The sequence below is a fragment of the Topomyia yanbarensis genome, chromosome 2 (genome assembly GCF_030247195.1).
Source record: "Topomyia yanbarensis strain Yona2022 chromosome 2, ASM3024719v1, whole genome shotgun sequence".
Lineage (NCBI taxonomy): Eukaryota > Metazoa > Arthropoda > Insecta > Diptera > Culicidae > Topomyia > Topomyia yanbarensis.
Window position 1 is genome coordinate 450,742,712 of NC_080671.1, and position 20,112 is coordinate 450,762,823.

Genomic DNA, 20,112 nt, shown 5'->3' on the forward strand with positions numbered 1-20,112 from the left:
TATAGGCGTTATTTATCGAGATTGTTTCATCGAAAACAACTTGAACTACGGACAGCCGGCAGTCGGGAGTGTTGTCGACAATGTAAAATGGACCGTAAACAATGAGTTTAAAAGTGGTATGGTGGAACATTCAAATATTATATCACGCGAAGATTACCTAATACTAACTATCCACCAGAGCAGTAGATCCTCCCCGGGCTGCCAGAGCCAAATTCTTACAGGTGGTCGAACAAAAATACTCAAACCATATGCACATCTACACCGACGGCTCGAAACTTGGCGAGGGGGTGGGCGCGAATGTGAGCGGAATCGGAACGGGCCTCGCCCGTCGTCTACTCTCCGTGTGTTCCGTGTTCTCCGCGGATGCCGCCGCCATCGTCATTGCGGTTACCAACAAACCTGAAGACACGTTGGAATCAGGGGAGTCCAAGCACCCCTATGTCCAAGCCATGGAACAATCCTGTGACTCATTAACTACCATATGCTGGGTACCCGGGCACAGCGGAATCCGCGGTAACGAAGATGCTGACCACTTGGCCGCGCTCGGTCGACGCTCTCGCGCCCTATTCCCTAATGAGGTACCGTCATCCGATATCATCAGGGAATTCAAGGCGAAGACCTCTGAGCACTCACTGGAGGACTCTCCGAGGCTACCCTCAGAAGGTAAAGGGAGACCTCGAAAAGTGGACAGACCGCGAAAACCGAGTTGAACAAAGAACGCTATCCCGCCTCCGCGTGGGACATACGCGGCGCACCCATGCCCACACCATTACCCGCGTCGACCCTCCAATATGTACATCTTGCAGCACTAGACTCACGGTAGAGCACCTACTAATAAACTGCAGCGAGTTCGACAACCTTCGAGAAAGAAGATTCGAGAAACACTGGCAAACGACCTAGTTCACGAAGAGGCACTACTTGCCTTCCTGAAAGATGCCAATCTTCTCGAAACTATCTAAGACAGACCATGAACCGGCTAACTTCACACCATCCTCTACTGCAACTACTACCACTACTGCTCAGCGGGCCCTGCGCCACACCCGGACCGGGTGCTGGGGAGGTTCTCCCGCGGCCCTTCTACAACCGCAATCCGTCAGCCTAATTACTACCACCGCCCGCGGGTCCTCCGCCACACTCTGACCGGGTGCTGAGGAGGTTCTCCCGCGGCCCTTCTACAATGGCAATCCGTCAGCCCAACTACTACCACCGCCCAGCGGGCCCTCCGCCACACCTGGACCGGGTGCTGGGGAGGTTCTCCCGCAGCCCTTCGACTGCGACAATCTGCCAGCTCATCAATCAGGAACGCTCAGCGGGCCCTCCGCCACATCCGAACCGGGTGCTGGGGAGGTCTCTCGACTAACCGCAAATAAACAAGTCACCCACCACCATCGTTTAGTGGGCCCACCGACATACCAAAACCGGGCGCAGGGGAGGCTCTCCCGCGGCCCTGGCAAGCTGCCTTCATTCCGGAGCTCAACACCTCATCAATCCAATAGCCAATTGAACTCAAAGAAGACAAACTTTATTCAGTGAAATGTATTGCAACTGTCTTCTTTCTTATAGCGAATGACCCTGTGCGGTTAAAGTCCACTAAATAAATAATAATAATAATAACTCTCTGTCATATTACCACGGTATTTTTCCCCTTGGTCTAATACTAATCAAATTATTTTAGTTTTTCCTTCATTTTGTAGTAGCACTTTTATGCCGCTACTCGCAAAAGTGTTCATGTTCTATGGAATTTCCTATATACATGGCGCAATCGTGCGTAAAACGGCCCATTCCCATTTATGTCACAATTAGTCATATCTCTTCCTCCTAATAGCGTGACTGAATTTATAAATGGTCCTTATTGGTATAATCATAAGCATATTGAGATCCCGTAACTTGACAACACCTCGTTCGAGTAAACGTTCCGATATTACAATGAAGTCGCGAAACAGAAAAAATATAAATGCAGCGTTCCTAAACGATATTAACATCATGTACGAATCAAACAACTCCCTGTTTCCAAATAGTACGTAATTATTCTTAGCTCAGTATAATTGACTGATCATTTAATGGACTAAAAGTAAAGCATTAAATATGACCATAAAACATTTGTTCCTCGTGCTGAAATGATTGCCGCAAATTGGTAATTGGATTTGAATTGATCTTGCGAATTGTCAATTCTCCACCCTCATACATAATTCAAAAGTCATCATTCACTCAGACAAGACCATGCGTATTTCCCACACGCATTAAAGACCCAGCGGATTCGTTCCCTAGTTGGTCAAATAAACACTAAACAAACAAATTAGTTTGCTCAGTCTAAAGAAATGTCAGCGCGATTGGCATCAACCGGCGGATACGTGTTCCCTTAAATTGCCATCAAATGAAAGTATATTTAAAATTACATACGACAAAATATGTGCAATTCAGAGTATAACGAAATGAAGATTGCTAAATTATTTGCATTTGAAAAAAAAAAAAGATCGGAAAAAATTAGTTGCATAACCAAGGTGGTTCATTTTCAAAGATAGCACTGCTGATGAATCACTGTATGAAAATTGGTGATAAGGGACGAGGACGAAAATAGCTGACCACCGCCAATGAAGAAGTTTTAATAATTGTATTAACAAACTCATCTACAAAACAAAAATTTATGCATGAAAAAAGGAATCGTTAAGGTTCCCCTATCAAACTGAAATGGTTGTGTACGGTTGTCCACGTTTCTTCCTTATTCAAGGTTCAAAATAATCCGTTGATTAAATTCTTCATTAAATGAATAGTTTGATTGCCGTATAATTTTGAATCATCTTCATTTTGTATGCTGCACAGTTGGCCTGGCCGCTTTATTGCTTGTGTCATATTCCATATGTGCCACAAACGTTAATAATGACAAGAAAAATTGTGGGCGAACGTCTACAATTTTCCAGAATCCCTACATGTATTGACTGTGTATGTGTAGACTAGTTTAGACTAGACTAGAAAAAAGGAAGTTACCACTGCACTTGGTAGACGAAGCGCGCTTGGAAGCGCTGTAACTTTCGTTCTATTTCAAGGATCTTTATAAAAATTTGGAAAAATATTCTCAAGAAGTTGTATTTTCAGATAAAATAATAAAAAACAGCCAAGATCTTGAGATACATCGCTTGAAACCAGCGGCGGATCAAGGAGGAGGATCCGGGGGGTCCGGATCCTGCCAAAAAATTTCAATTTGTTAAGAAATTTTAAACTAGTTTTAATTTTAAAGTAGCAACCCCTCATTACATACTCCTACCTAAGCCTTTATAGGCCGGGATTAGGTTGACGATTTTTAGAGTGATTGCATAACTTTTCTATATGAGAAAGGCAAAAATTCGATTTTTTGAGAAATAAAAAGGTATGTAACCCCTTAACTGTTGAGAACCGTGTTTGGTCAGTTACGGTTTGTTAGTAACTTTGATAAAATTCATTGATGTTGCCAACAGTCTACCCTTTTATACAAAGTGTTCTGTTTTTACAAGATCTATGGATGCGGTAAAAAGTGAAAACACCGCCAACTATCCCCGGTCTTCCCTACTGCAACTGTTCTTTGAGTTCCTTCCGGCCAAATCGAAGAAACCCAACTCAAAGACACTATTATTGAGCTGTACATATCGCAAACTGGAGCAATCATAACAAAAAAACTTTTGGTATGACATAAATGTACCAATTCATGTCTTTATCCTAGCATCCATACCCTCGGCGGAGAATGTTATTCCCCATCGTGTCCGCAACGATAGAATAAGTTAAAAGGTTATTTAAGTTTGCTTCGAACAACATCGAAACTTTGTGTTCGGTCGAATCTAAGAACGTGAATGGGATAAATCGTATGTCAACAAAAGTGGAACAGACAAACCGACTTGTTGTCCGAAAGAACTTGTTTAACTTTATTTAACTATTAGGAACTTTTCTTAAGGAAGTTGCAACCATGTACTGCTTTGAGAACTGCTTTGTTTGTTGGTCTGCGATAGCGATTTGAGCAGTATAATATTGTGCATTTTCATTGCATTCTTTCTACAAATAAATTGGAAAAATCTCACCACAACTTTCTCAACTAGTTTCGTGGTACACATCAGTTGCTTCTCTGTACCTATTCTTTATCTCAATTCCGGAAAACATAAATAGTGTTTATCTATAGTAATCACATGATCCAGTCATTGATTCCCGAAGGCAAAATTCTCGCTAAAATCACATACTATTCAAACAAACTTTTCCGCTAGTTCTATGATATCCATCACTCACACATTTTCTGTATTTCTTATGTGGAAACACAAATAAGCTCAACTTTCGACTGTTATTTGCGAATAGTACCACTGGAGTGGGTTGAATACTCCATTCACTGGACTGCGTATGGGAAAAAGTTCCGGTACGTGCAAAACGAGCATTCGTGGGAGATGTACATACGTATACTGTGTCAGCTGCATTTTTCGTTGTACCAACTGGAGATTCACACCGACGAAGAACTATTATTTGCCCGGCGTGCAACGCAAAAATAGCCACATACACGTGTCAGCAGAGGAAATATTTTACCTCTTCCGGACAGGTTTATGTTTTACTATCGAAATTTGTGGAGGTCAACATTGGACCTGCTAAAATTCTCACGTTGCTGTAGGTGAAAACATTTTTCATTCTGATTTTTGTCAGACCAATAATAAGAAAGTGTTGATTTATTTGTATGGAAAACCAATTTCCTCCCCCGACAAATTGTCACTTTCGAATTCGTTTGCGGAAACAGATGCTTCGTACGGAAAAGTTCTTTCTCTCGTTTTATTAGGTGGCAATGTGGCATCAAGATTGGCTCTCAACAGCTCCTTGCGAAATTTCACGTTCTTCTTCTGGTCGAGATGCTACGAAAAATGCAGCAAAGCTGCCCTATCAAAGACGGTTCCGGTTGTCTGCTTCTGAAGTAAATTGAAGAAAAGAATATGACAGCATATCGGATTGATTCCGATGAAATTTGAGCGTGGAATGATGCATCTCCGTCGCAAATGTTTTCTCCCTTCGCATCAGGTCTGTTGAAAAGTATCCTGCATACCACGCCGTAGAAGATGCGGACAAAAAGCAGAGTTTCATATTTGACTTGTTAAAAAAAGGTCCATTCATGTGCTAACAGAACTGCCGGGCTGAAGAAATTAAATTTTGGTTTCCTTTAAAAATAGAAGCTTCATAATTTAAAAATGGGTTTCGGTCTAATTTAGCAGATCGCCTTAGTACCTTAGTTTGAAGGGGATAATATTCCATTTTAGTATAAGCAGTCACAGAGGATCGCTTATCGTTGTCCCACCAAAAGATTTTTCACCACACAACGGAAAACTGAACCCACATAAACTTTTGCGACTTGCTGTCAATGGTGCACGTTGCTTACATATATGCAGCATTGCCACCACCATGGCCATGATGTAGTAATTTAACTATACCCCAAACTATACACAGCTGCTGCTACTTACCCCATTCCGATTAGCCACATCCGGGTCTTCAACGACGAATTTGTACCAGACGATCCAAAAGATGCAGCTCAGTGCCAGCGAGATGAATAAGTTGATGTGGATGCGGATGCGGGTGCACTTCAAAGTCCTACGAGTACATTTGCGAGTGCGTGCGGGTGGAAAAGAAGGACAAAAATAGCAATCGTTCGAGGTTTATTATTACAGCATCAAGTTCCTGAAAATGAGTGGAACGATGAAAAAGGAACTGTCATAACATAAGGAGCGATATAATCATAGCAAGCGCTTGGAAGCTCAGTTTATTGTTTTTGTTGCTTCGATCAACCGACTGTATTTGTTATTCAGCTTGTTCTTTTCCTTAAAATTATGAGAGATATAAGTGGTTTTATTTAAAAGCTAGGAATAAAGTTGTATAACTGTTTTTCTATGATGCTGATTAAATATTTCTCACGATTTTTAATGATTTCTTCTTAGTATGGAAGCTTTTTCATTAGTTTGAAACTATTCTGTCTTGATTTATGGTGGAATTCTCAGGATTTTAGTGAACTACTTTTCAATAGTTTTGTAAGATTTATTGGGATTATGACAATTGGCGCGCGCACGGGGAAGGGGGGCTAGGCCCCTAATGCTTCGGGATTTTTTTAAATTAATAAGTATGATTATAATGTTGAAGACACACTAGCAATATGTCAAACCTACTGCATATCTCATCTTCTTTTACTTTATTTACTGCCCATGATCGCATATTTGTCCCGTTTTCTATGGGATTTCCTATCTTTATGGGACTGATTTGCGATCATGGGCAGTTTAGGTGTTGGAGTATATATGACCCAAAATGAACTTTCGATATGTAATGACTGTTTATGTTATGAACCTAGAAGTTTGGAATTTCTTGCCTTTTTCTCTTCCATGGAGAGCAACGATTTTCAATCAAGTTTAAAATTTTCGGACATTCCTGAAGGGCAGTACAAAAAAAGTTACGAATAAAGTGTTAGCAGGTCATATTGACCCCAATTTCGAACTCTATTTTATGACACATTTTCAGTCAAATCCATATAAAATTGTACTCAATTTTTATATTGGAGTTTCAATTTTCAGTTTCTGGTAAATATTATAGTTTTTGGCCAGGTTAACCAGCTGGTATGCAGAACCGTCATCATAAATCCCAAGTTTATTAACAGAATACTAATAATAAACACAACCAAGCCGTGTGGTGTCCGGCGGGCTGAAATCTTTTTGCACTATTTCAGCCAAGAATAGAACCTCTGGAAACTGCTCCCATGTCGTAAGAGGCAACTAACAACATGCTAGGAGTTTCTAGGTCGAGGTATTGCTCTGTACCGAAGATTTAAGGAGTTCCTAGGTCGAGGTATTGCTCCGTACCGAAGACATAACCTGGACGGACCTTAAAGTTTTACATCATAACCTTTATCTATTCTGTATTTAGTGAATCATTGACATATAGTCACCTTTTCTGATTCGCTATTCTCGATTATGTACCAAGTTTCTTCTGGCGGTTGTATATTAGCCGTAAAGGACGAAATCTAATTCTACACTAAGTAACAGCATATATTAATATACCGGCTCTTCCACGCCAAGGTTTAACTTCCAAAGCTTTGGTTAAAAAACCGTTTTTAAAAAAAAGTAAACTTTCATGTAGGAAATTCATTGAATTGGTCTAAGATGGAGCTGCCGAATTGCACAAAAAGTTTTTTATGTTGCAAGCGATCTGTAGATGTGTTAAATTGGGTATTTTTTTTATTAAATCTGGAACCGTCTACCGACTAATCTACATTTGCGAATACCTCCAAAAGTGACTTCTTGAGGTCTCATGAAGGCCTGACACTAGCTTTATGATACTCTTGCTTTCCTAAACAGTGATAAAAATCTCAACATTCCAGAACTTCACTTTGTCAGAAAATGTAGGGCCATCGGAAGCTAAAACTTCGTAAAATCGTACTCCTGGTCCTTTCTTCAAAATCATCCAGTGCAGTACTCTACGTCACTCGTTCGAATTTGCACCGCTCATATGGTAGCCGGTATTTGCTAGTATTGCTGTTTTCCCATCCATTCTTCTTCTGGATCACCGAGGGATCCCCTGTCGCAGTGTTTATTATATTTGTTACGCATAATAAACATGTCGTTTGCAATTGGTATTTAACCCAATTATGGGAACGTGTCTGATAGGGAGAGTGGAGATGCCAACTTGTCATTAACATTTCGCAGTGAATTTTTTCACATTGATTTGGGATATCTTTTATACATTTGTACGCTTTCTTTGTACTGCAAACTTTGAAAATGATTATTGAAGTGTTAATAAGAAGCATTACTCCCGATAGCCGGCTGTTATAGTTCAAATTGTTCGTTTCGAATTCTCGGAAATTGATCGCGAGCGACTTCGTACATATTGCTAAGATCATATTGTCTACAGATGAATAAACCTCTATCATATTCCAAGTGTCTTAATCCTTTCATCACGCCTCACGGAAGAATAATTTTTAAAACGCCTTTAAATTAAAATTAAATTTGAATGGATTCATATTTCTACTTGGCTTCATGAAAGACTTCGGAATGGGCATCGATTACAGATCAGTCGAAGATGACTAAATATATTTTTTCCAAACTACTACTAAATACTAAGATGAAGAAAAAAATGAAAAATGGCCCTGAAGCATGAACAACGAGTTTCACGCATTATACACGCATGCTTACGTTGGAAGTTTTATTATTTTTTTCCCCACAGAAAGGCGATTTTCTATTTTCTATTTGATTCTCGGAGTTGCTCAGAAGTTTTTCAGAAGTTTTTGTTTGTCTTCATTTTTCTTATGGATAGAGATTCTTTAATAAAATGAAACAATAATTTTTTGGTGAAGATCTAGGCCTATAGTGGAAAAACATAGATTACAAATATTAGAAATTCATCGACTGAAGCAAAGGCCATCCAGATTTTTCTAATGTCCTATAAATTACGTCATCAGTGGCCGTAAGCCATTACCAAATCTTGGCGAAATAAAAAGAGAAATAATATATTTCGTAAATATTTTGATCTGATTACGCAAATTCAGCAGAAAAACTAATGTTTGTTTTCACAATGAATTTTTTTATGGACAGTTCATAGTATTTTTTATTGATTTTATTTATTTTCATTGAAACATTCTTGAGTTTTTGAAAAACTGAATTGGTCTTATAATAACTGAAGCAAAGTAACTTCAAAGCAGGCAGTCGGTTGAAATTGAAATAGTTCGTATGTTGAGATCCAATCTGATTTTTTTACCAAATTTTCGCAGCATAATTCTAAAAAGTTACAAAAAAATTTAATGTTTTCATCAATTGTCACGTGATGGAAAAAATAGAGAATAAATTCTGCACAAAAGAAATGAAAATCCAAGAATTATGATCACAATGGCCAAATCTCTATATCTGCAGTACAAACAGATTTCATGTAATGTTTGTCTGCTGTCCGGAAAGTACCATAGTGTTGTCGAAGCGGTGCCGGAAACTGCGTCAGGACGTCATAAACGCTTTCAAAGCTAATCCAGAACTTTCGGGTATGGATGTGGGAAGTTTTCTTCAAGTATAGGTCTATCAAGCAACGGCTAAAATCGCGGGTCTGAAAGATGATCTCAATCTGAACGAATTCAATAAATGCATCTAAATGGGTAATGAAAAGTGTGTCAAATTTGAATTTAAACAGCTTCCGGGATAGAAGCTTTATGTTACCAAAGATCCCAGAAATGTTCCCAAGAAGTACAATATGATTATTGCAAACAAGTTTGCCGGAAAAAAAATGTATGATCTGGTAGTAAATTTGCAGCCATGGCCGTAAGACTCCGATTTTCATCACATCCAACAATATGAACCAAGTTATATATCAACAATTGCTTGAAAAGCGTCCAGTGGTTAATTAGGTCTCACTGGGATTCTCTCAAGTTTTTTCCAGATTCGGCGAATAACCACTATAGTAAGAATGCGACGGTATGTTGATAAAATCGATCACGAGATTTTTTTTTCGAGGATGTTGAAAATGTTTAATGTTAATTTTAAAGTCTTAAAATGGGATGATAATAAGATACAAAAATACTTTGGCTGTCTTTTTTTCAAGAACCAGTTTCTAGATTTATGAAATAAATGAAACAACTTTTTCAATAACAAAATAAAATAACTGTTTTACAAACCCAACCTTTACCAGAAATGAAACTGATTATGATAAGGCTTAACATAACTGAAAATTTTTAAGCTGTTAACCTGATACTGCTCAGGATATTTATATCTCCGCGAAAAACCGAGTAATCATAAATTCAATCAAAATTAATTTTTAGCATTGATAATGCTTTAATCGACTAAATGGGGATAGAGCTAGTGGTAAAACTGAAATCTGGAATTCGAACCACCTTACGTAATTGAGGCATAATTTTGAACGCTTATGGCGTTGGTTAACTACCAATCGATTCAGACCAATCCAACTTAATAATTATTAGCATTTTTAGTTTAGCGTTTCAGTTCTCCACTACTTAAAAATCCGCTTAAAAACAGATAGATAGCATATGTTTCGTTAATTGTTGATAGATTTTCACAATTCAAGCACTAATAAATTTAGCAGGGGCACATCCAGAAAAAAAATCGAGTGGGGCTGAATTTAATGAAAATTGATATCTGAATTTAATGAAAGTGAAAAATTGGTTTAAAAATGATGAAGTAAAAATAGAAAAAATGTATTGTGTAAACTCATTAATTGCAGTTTAACTAAATGATATGCGTTTCAAATTTCTCTACAAGTTGAATATTTCGTAGGGGGTCAGGACACCCAGGACCCCTCCTTTGGATACGCCCTTGCGATTCAGATAAATGCCGATAAAAGAATGAGTCAATTTTTGTGTCAGTCGCAGTCCATAAAAATGAAAAACATTCTGACTCCTGTGCTAGAAGACAAAGAATTAAGTCGTTGGGAAACAATAGAGTGACAAGAAAAAAATGACCCCCATTGGCCCACTCCAAAAAATTTTAGTCCCACCTTTTACCACATACAGAGTGCCAACACTAATTTTGCAGATAAAAGAGATAATATAAACATATGTGGAGAAGACTTACTGCAAAATGCCCGTTTATAACTTTGTAGAAGACACTCAATTTCGATCTTTCTCCGTTGAATAGATAAAAAATGTTGTGAAATCAATTTGTGTATTTTAATAGTAGAGTAGAATGGGGTCAAATAGATATAAGGGTACAATAGGTATAGGGCATTATCTTTGCTATGTTATTGCGAAGGCCGCTCATGTTGCGTGAATTAGATGCACGGTAGAGAACATTGTGAACGACTGTCATTTCGGCTGTTACTGTGGATCAGCTACGGTGTTACGTACTAGTTACAACATTATTTATGTTTTCGTGTGTTGTTCTGCGAAAACGAATTATCCTTTGTCTTCAGTGCAGTACATTTAATCAACGTAAACGAAATGTAAGGTGAGTTTTTTCCTACGTAAAATTTAATGCCGGACACGAGTTTTGTGTTGGTTTTTTATGCCTTTGTTTTTCGAAAAAAAATACGGACATCAACATGAAACATACTCTTGACGGCACGATAGGTCAGCCGTTTGGGGACACTATAGGTCACTACTATAATGTAAGTTAGAATTATTTTGACAGGAAATTTGTGTGTAATTTCGTTCGGAAATCGCCAAAGCGAAGTGAACAGGACATAAAGAACACAATTGCATCTATTTAAGATGGCGATCAACCTTTAAACAATTCAAGGTTCCGTTCAAAACATTAGGTTCTCGTTTGAAAGGAAAGTGCTCGTCATCAATGAAAGCGCGTCATGATCGAACAAAGAAGGATAAGGAATCCAAAACGAATGCTCCGAAGCGCAAACGTGATTGTTACACAGCTAAGCAGCCACGTGAGCCGGAATGCACAACTTCAATTCCACACTCTGGCGAGGACGAGAACACCGAAGAAGTCATTCGCAAGTACAAAGCCAGACACAGCTGCTGAAAAAACATGTTTCATGATTTTTCACATCTCACTTTCTCATTTTCTTACCTAATGAAGTCAATAGATTGCATGTATTATTTGTGTTATTATTTTAAAATAATCTGCAGTATTCATACTCTTCAAATAAATGTTGAACCGCTGCTTTTCTAGGCGTGAACATTGTTTTAGTTTTAGAATATAGTGACATATCGCACCCTCAGCGAATTTATCTCCCCTCGACACAAGGTATTGAAGTCATCGCTTTTGCGATATTCTGGAACTACTTCCCGCAAAAAGGCTAGTTTTAAGAGATTTTCTTCGCATGGTACGGCGTGGAGTTGTCTTCATGATCAGCGTTGCCAAGTATTTTGACACGAAGTCTGGAAAATCTGGCACCCGATAGCTTGCAATAAAACTAATTCACAGTTCGGTTTCTCATCTCGCTCAGTTCAGACGCTAGCAATCGCTCCGCTGCTGCAGCAGGGCAAGTAATCAAATTTACCCGCGTGCCGCTTGTTCTATTTGCAAAAGCAAAAATTGATCCCTTCTACCTAGTGTGTGAAACGTAAACAAACAATGAGTGACAATAAAAAGCAAGAGTATGTCCCGTTGCGGGCAAACTGTGTTGCTGTTAACTTCTCGAAATGTCCGGTAAGACCATCCATTCGTGAAGTGGAGCAATTGTTGAAGGTGAACATGAAGCTCAAACTAGCAGAAGTTAATGCGGTACAATTCCACCATTTACGTCATGTGGTACTGGTCGAATGTAATGACATTTTATACAATATCCCAACGTATATAGATGTTGACAGTATTGAAATAAATATACATGACCTGGCACAACGTACTAGTTCCTCCGTTATCAAAAAACCATGCCAAAATACGGAGAAGTGAGTAGTATTACTGAAGACACTTGGAGGAACTTCTTCCCAGGACTCCGCAACGGCGTTCGTGTGGTGAGAATGCGTCCGACAAAACCTATTCCTTCTTACTTGAGCTTCTCAGGCAAATGACCGCAAGGTATTACACATTCTCAACGAACACTAGTCACGTATCCAGGGCAGATCCCTACGTACCAATATTGCGATCGGCCGCTACACCACGGAAAACCTTGCGCAGAGACTGCTAAGGAAATTCCACGTGATACGACCAAAGCCGGTATACAGTCTTCGTATGCTAAACCACAACCGGTTGGTAAACCACCGACTGCGGACCGGGCATGCACAAACACTAGCTCAACAACGATCGAGCCCAGTTCCACTGAACCAACTGCCATTACCAATATCGACGTAACAACAATTACAGCAAATGTTTCCAAACCAACAACCAACACCACCAATAAGGAATCAAATACCGATGAAGAAGGATTTACAATAGCGACCCGTAAGCAGAAATAAGAACATCCGACCGTGAGCAACATGAATGCAGTACCGATGACGACATGGACATAAACGAAAACGCGAGAGAAGACGGACCGAATGACCCCCAAGGTGCGGATACACACATCTAATATTTCACCACCAGCCGTGTCAAATATATTTAAAATAAAAAAAACGAATTCCATGCTATTTTTTATATTGTTAGTGTGTTCGTCGAATTTCATCCAGGGGGTCGTTGCATCCGAGAGACAGTTGCCTCCCCTGTGACATCTAATTGGTTATCACTACAACTTTATTAATTCCTTTCATCTATTAGTGGAAGCGAAACCTACGATTTGTTTATATGCCACTGAAATTGGTAGATCTATGATATAGAAACATAAAACAACCCAAAGAATAGGTTGTACAACCTTTAATTTAGCGAGTTTTGAGTTTTACTTTTCACCCGTACTCATTAAGGTGTCGAAATATAATGGATATGTTGGAGTTTTTTTATGTATATTAAATTTCAAGTTAATTTAACTAAAATTATACGAAGTTTTTCGTATCCGTGTTGGAATTACCTCACGAGTTCGTGTTTTAAAAGGTGTGCAAGAATTTTCAGCTTCAAAACCTCCTCTTAACTGAAGTTTATACAGACTCAATTCAGCTTGGTATTTTCCGTACAACCAGCATGACGATTTCGACTAAATTTCTGAAGGTTGTACACTCTATACCAAGTGCGACTTCCGGACGGTTAAAATTTATCGATTGATTTTGTACAGAGAGATGCTAATCCAAACGTTGCCACCCGCGAAGAGTGTCCCGAAATAAAACTTTCTGCATCGGCTCAACCTTTGGACGATACTGGTACAACATTCCTGATATGATGTAACTGGATAAAGAAAATTTTCATAAGCTTCATTTACACACCATCGAATAAGCAAACACCAGCGAAGAAACATACAACAAGAATACACAACCGCAACTCTCAAAAATTCTAATGGAATAACCGACGAATGTGACATATCTAGATTAAAAAGCGGTCTTTTTGAGCAATATCTAAAATGCTTCATCTCAGAAAAAATCGGAACTGCGTGCACAGTGCTAAACAAGCTACAAAAACGCATAAAACGATGCTTTAACTTTGAATCGAAAGGATTCGAAAATCGGAAATCCTGATAACTTTGGAAGTGTAAGCTATATTATAATGGGAAAAAGTCGCAAAAATTCTGTTTTTCTTTCTCCGCAGTTCCCAAGCTGTAAGTTTTTTTTTTGCAATAAACATTAACAGTTTTTACTTCATTCTCATTAATTCACTATAAATATAGAAGATCGGGAGTCTGACGAGTTTACTAGTAATTAGATAATATTTGGCATTAGTCAAAACCTGAGGCTGACACAAGATGGTACAATAAATTTGGCCTTTAGCTATTTGACAGCTACTGAATTTTGATGAGTTGAATGTTTGTACTAGTTTGGAATGAAAAAATACCAATTTTCCAAAGATCTTCTGGTCTCTAAATAATATTAGAGTCCTGGAAAAATGTTACAAAACAAGTTGGTTCTGAGCAGAGTAATAGATTTCAAGGAACAATCCTGGAATGAAAATAGTCTCATTGAAGTTTTTCAAGCAATTTCGAATTTTATTTGAAGTTATCTGAATTAAGACAACTTTAAATAGTGCTTTGATAAACTGCTCTGTTAGATTTTACTAATTGAATTTAATTAGTCATACTGACAGGGAAGTATATATTGAAAATTCTTATTCTTTTTTTTTTATTTTGATTATAAAGTTTCTAATCTGGAGTCAATCGCTTCTTCTTCGGGTTGGAAAACTCTCTGTAGAAAAATCTCTAACCCTATGTGCCCTATGGAAATCGAACCCAGGTGAGCTGCGTACAAGGCAATAGATTTATCCACAACACTTTTAATCTAATCTCTGTTGTTTGTTATTGTCGCGCTTATAATAAAATTTCAAATTGCGGGCGTCTGAAAGGCGCATCAAATATAGCCGCAGTTGCTCCGCAAGCCGATTTCAGCGGAGCCACTAGACAATGAGACAGTCGAACATAAGCGAACTATAGGAGTGATAATCAGTCTCTATTGCAAATGAATGTAGAGGATCTTCGCTTGCAATGTTTGTTTATTTTTCTACTAGATTTGTGCTTTTCAAAAGCTTCAAAGAAAAAGCTGCCTATGAATTTATATAGGCGGCTGTCACGCGACTATCTGGATTGAGCTTTCATTTAATCGCATATCGAGCGATTATCCTGCAAAGCACAATACCAACTGATCTGTATTCGTCCCTTTCGCTTTTACTCCGTAGGGTAAAAGGGTATAATATGCCCCACCGGGGCTAAATGCCCCTCTTCGATTCCCAGGATTCCTGAATTATCTAAAAAGTAAAAATGACTGATAACAGTATCGTTTCATGAAATCAACGTACTAAGTTAGTTTGGTATTTTTAATATGTTGCAAAACAACAATATACACAAAAGTTTCAAAAGTGCTATTTTTATGTAAGCTTTCACGTTTTCCAATAGCATTACAATCAATTAGAAATAGTCAGATTCGATAGAACTACTTCAAGTAGCTTACTAGAATGTTATAGTTACTATCTTAGTTTGTAGCTTGGCTTAAAACTATGTGTGTGTGTAGAATTATTCATGTATTCACAACTGCTCATCACCGGCCAAAACGCCCCACCCATTGTTGTGGGGCATACTCACCGATTGCTGTGGGGCATATTACACTTTCACCGGGGGCATTTTGCCCTGGGTGAAAGAAAAAACTAGAATTTAGGCATCTTTGAAAAATGTTTAATTGTACTTGTATCAGGATGTTTTTAATAAAAAATGAAACGGGTACTAATTTCTAACTAATTTAACAAGAAATTAGAGTAGTTAGTGAGAAGAATATAGCGTCGAATGGAGAAATATAGCTATTTTTGCTTAAGGGGGGCGTATTAGACCTGTTTACCCTACAACGTCACGCACGATTAATTCTCGTGTTGTCACTATTCGCACATATCTCCCTTTCCTAACCTTGTTTTTCTTCGTCCACGTAAAGCGGTATAGTTTCCTTCACTATTAAAATCCTGTGCCGTTCTATCTCCAAGCAACTTCGTTCACTTGAGAAAATCGTCCACAATCCACTTTAATTAAACTATCTCGCAACTTTAAACACTCTCTACTAACTCTCTATATTGCCTCCTTTTTCTACGATTCCTCTACCTGACATTTCACTCCAATCGCTATCACTTTTTCATCACACTTCATTTCTTCTCACCTTCTTTGTTTACATGCCCTATCAGCATTATTGATGCTCATCTCGATGAGATGTCAACGGATCTGCATACTCACGCGGCAGTGAGACAGTGGGCCCAACATTTTCCCCGACCCGTAAACCTGGTTCAGGATTCATATCCGGCCCAGATTTACCCACGATTTCCAGCACAGCTAGTCTCGCTGTCGCTCGTTTAAACCTTCCAGTCCTGGTTCGAACCCATGCCTGGCGGATCCTGCCATCACCAGACACGATTGATTCCTCAACTACACCACGGATCCATCATTTCCGGCTCGTACCTTCAGTGACATACACCAAATCCCCTGTTTTTAGAGGTCTCGATTCGCTGAACCACTTAGTTCTCCGGTTGACCGTTGGAACGTACTCCTTAACCCAGCGTTTCCACATCTCGTTAGCCAATTGCTGCGACCGCTTGTAAGCATACCGTAATGCTTCAGCCGGATGCGGTGTTGGCGGTACTGCAATCGGCTCGTTAGGTGACACTCCCCGAAGAAAATGGTTCGGAGTGAGTGCCTCTGCTTCTAAAGACTCCTGCGACACGTACGTCAGTGGACGAGAGTTAATCATGTCCTCTGCTTCAACGATGGCAGTCTGAAGGACTTCGTCCGTCAGCCGCCTTCCGTCATCAAGTGCTACTAACGCTTCCTTCTCTGAGCGAACCAATCGTTCCTAAACCCCTCCCATATGGGTGGTGCGGGAGGGTTGAATGTCCACATGGTCCGGGCTGTCGTGTTCTCTTCAGCGCAGTCTTCGTCGATGCTACAAATAGTCTCCACTTTCTCCCTGCTAGCTCCTCGCAGATTCGTTCCGTTACCTGAGAAAAATTCAGCCGGCGGTCCTCGACGGCAGCTAAATCGTCGGATCGCCATTAGACACGCTTGTGTCGTTAAACCGTGTGCCACCTCCAAATGCACTGCGCGGGTGACAAAACACGTAAATAGTGCAATCCACCGCTTCTCCGTACGACGTCCGATGGCCACTTCAAAAGGCCCCAGATAATCAAACCCAACGTGACTGAATGGGCGAAGATTCGGAGTGATCCGTTTTACAGGAAGTGGAGCCATCCGTGGAAATTGAGGACGATTTCGGTGCACCTTGCACCACATACACACTGACGACACTTTTCGAACCACCGCGTGGATTCTCAGAATATAAAAATGCTGTTTCAGCTCATTTTTTACCGTTTCTCGATATCCGTGACCAAACTTTTCGTGGTATTGTTTGACTAGCAACCTCGTGACTGCGTGATTACCAGGTAATATCACCGGAAACCTTAGATCGAACGGAAGAAACTCCGCTCGCTCGCTTCTGCCTTCCATCCTTATCAACCCATGCTCGTCGATGAGCGGCGTTAACTTGAACAACGGACTAGACTTCTCGATTGCTAGCCACTCACTGACGGGACGATCTCGATTTCTCAGCAGTATTTTTACTTCGTCGATGTATTCGCCGACCTGCGCCATCCTCAGCAGATTCCTCTCCGCCTTCAAGCACTCCACCTGTTGCAGGGGAATACGCACCGATGTTGGAACGACGTGCCTTTTCTGAACTAACAACAGAATGCTCTTCTGGTGATCTGTTGCCTTCAGCGCTTCAATCGCTAGACCACTTATTTTCTTTCTGCAGTTGGAAATGAAGCGGTAGACACACGCCATTGTTCTCGCGAGCACGGTCCATTTCGAAACCCGTTCGGCATTCACGATGACATCCGCAACAATTACGTCGTGCAACAACAGCTGGACTCGAAGTTCTTCCACCGTATTCGCTGGTGGCAGGGCTCTTTTCGGCCACTTTTCTTCCTCTTGATGCATGAATTGAAGCCCCTGCACCCAAGGACTTCCGGAACGTATATCTGGGTCCTTGCCCCACTTCGTGATCTGGTCCGCCAAGTTGAACCTTATCGGCAACCAACGCCAATCTGACAGTTTCGTAGTGCTTAAGATCTCGCTAATCCAGAACCCGACAAACTGCTTATACTTACGCTGCACCGATTGGATCCAAGAGGGTAATACTTAACCATTGCTCACCACCTAGAAAAAAATAACACAAGAAGCGAAAAGCAGTACGCCCAGGAGAGGCGACAGAAATAATATTCGATTATTTATTCTTTATCTATTTTGAACTGTAAACTGAATTGTATTTTTGTAATGTATATTATTTTTCAAATAGGCGAATGATCCTTGAGGTTAAGGACGAATTACAAAATAAAAATAACAATAATCTACCTGTAAGGCTTTTGTTGAACTTATTAAACAAATTAAGCTTTTAATTTTCTGTTTCGAATTCATCTCATCAGTAACTAGCACCATCTGTGGGTCTAGTTAGATGATGTATCTAAATTATTAAACAAGTTTTTTTTACGAGTAACATTACCCCTCATAATAGGAGGCAAGTGAAGGCATCGCCATTCTAAAACCTGGTAAATCAACCTCTGATCACAACTCCAATCGACCGATTGAGATGCTTTTCTGTATCCAGAAGCTGTCCCACTACTGTACTACTGTACTATACTGTCAGGTACTCAAGTTGCAAAGGCAGTTGCAAACAGAAATTCAAAATGCCTACGCTAGCAATGAGTAGATGTCATCAGTTCTTGTATATTAGGATATTAGGGGACGGATTCAAGAATCGCATTGGATCTAAAAATATAGCTGAAGCTACAGTTCAGGCAATGCTTAATCATTTCAAGGATCAAAGGCCAATTTCCCGAAAAGTTCTTGCAAAGCGTAGTAGTGATACAGAGGAAAACTTCATCACATTTGAAGTTTACATATCATACTAGTAAGGCACTAAATAGGACTAAGATTGAAAGCGTCACGACCAAAACTCCAAGCAACCACAATGTCAGACGAAACCTCCTTATGCACATTGCGATATATGTTAAAATGAATTTCAAAATATTCCTGCCTTAAAAACTTTCTGTCGGCACATGCCGTGGAGGTGTTCCAGAAAAAAATCAGGTTATTTATGTTGATAATTATCAACATAAATAACCTGATTTTTTTGTTGCAAAGTAATTGATCTGGCAGGGGATCTGTAGTCGTGGCCGAACAACTCTGGTTTTTATCACTATCAATAATATGCATGAAGTATAATATCTGCAAAAAATGACAAAACGGAATTTTTCCTTTTATCTTGCCATTGCAGCAAGTGCTACCGTGATAGCGTGATACTGATTTGAGAAAGAATGATCCCTCTTAACTGCCTCCAGTTTTGTCCGAACGGAAAGTATTTGTGTATAGTTAAAGGCAAACTGTAGAGGAACGGGAAAGTAGAAAGGACATAATTTCGATGTCCAAACATTGGAAGAAGATGACTGTAGAAGTTGATGAGGAACTTGTGGTCCGAAGCTCATCCAAGAGAAATGATATTGATAATAGTACATAAAAACTGTACGCACACGAGGCGACAGGTATAAGCAATATTCACCATCGATTTTTTCTAGCTGTTCCAATTCGGCAACAACAATAGCGTTGGAATAGGATGAACTGAACCAGTAGTGAATATTTTTTGTGGCGAGTGTACTGTTGCCTCGTGTGCGAATCCTGCTTGAATGAAAGCCATCTTCAAATAAATTTTTTCCTAAGTCAAACCAATTCTTAGATATATTATCAAGTGTACCTTTATTTCTTTTATTCAAAATTCTACAAAATAATTAAAGATAAACGAAGTATTTGTTAAGGTCGACTGGTCGACTCTGGTGCAAATAAAACAAAAATTATATACTCATCCGACGTTTCGGCTCAATGGAAAAATGGCTAAATACATTGAGCCGAATCGTCGGATGAGTAGATCAAATTTTTGTTTTATTTGCACCAAAGGACTGCATACCAAACCAAAATATTTAGATAAGCGAGATAGCTTTATAAGAATGGCACAATCTCATTATATCCTTTTGGATAATGTCCAACAATATAACAATTCGAATTACAAATGAAGCACGATTGCTATAGTTTAGTTCATTCATATATCGATCTGTTATTCTGTTGGACATTACTAAAAATTTTAAGTCGCGGGACAAGCGT

At 39.4% G+C, this 20,112-nt stretch overlaps 1 protein-coding gene across 2 annotated transcripts in view; it reads right to left on the reverse strand.

Annotated features, from left to right (window-relative positions):
- Window positions 1-20,112, reverse strand: part of LOC131685781 (calcitonin gene-related peptide type 1 receptor) — a 126,606-nt gene that overhangs the window by 33,326 nt on the left and 73,168 nt on the right. For both annotated transcript variants that reach the window (XM_058969725.1, XM_058969724.1), the window contains exon 6: window positions 5,454-5,580. In XM_058969725.1, coding sequence (XP_058825708.1) covers window positions 5,454-5,580 — 127 coding nt within the window. The remainder of the gene's footprint in view (window positions 1-5,453; window positions 5,581-20,112) is intronic.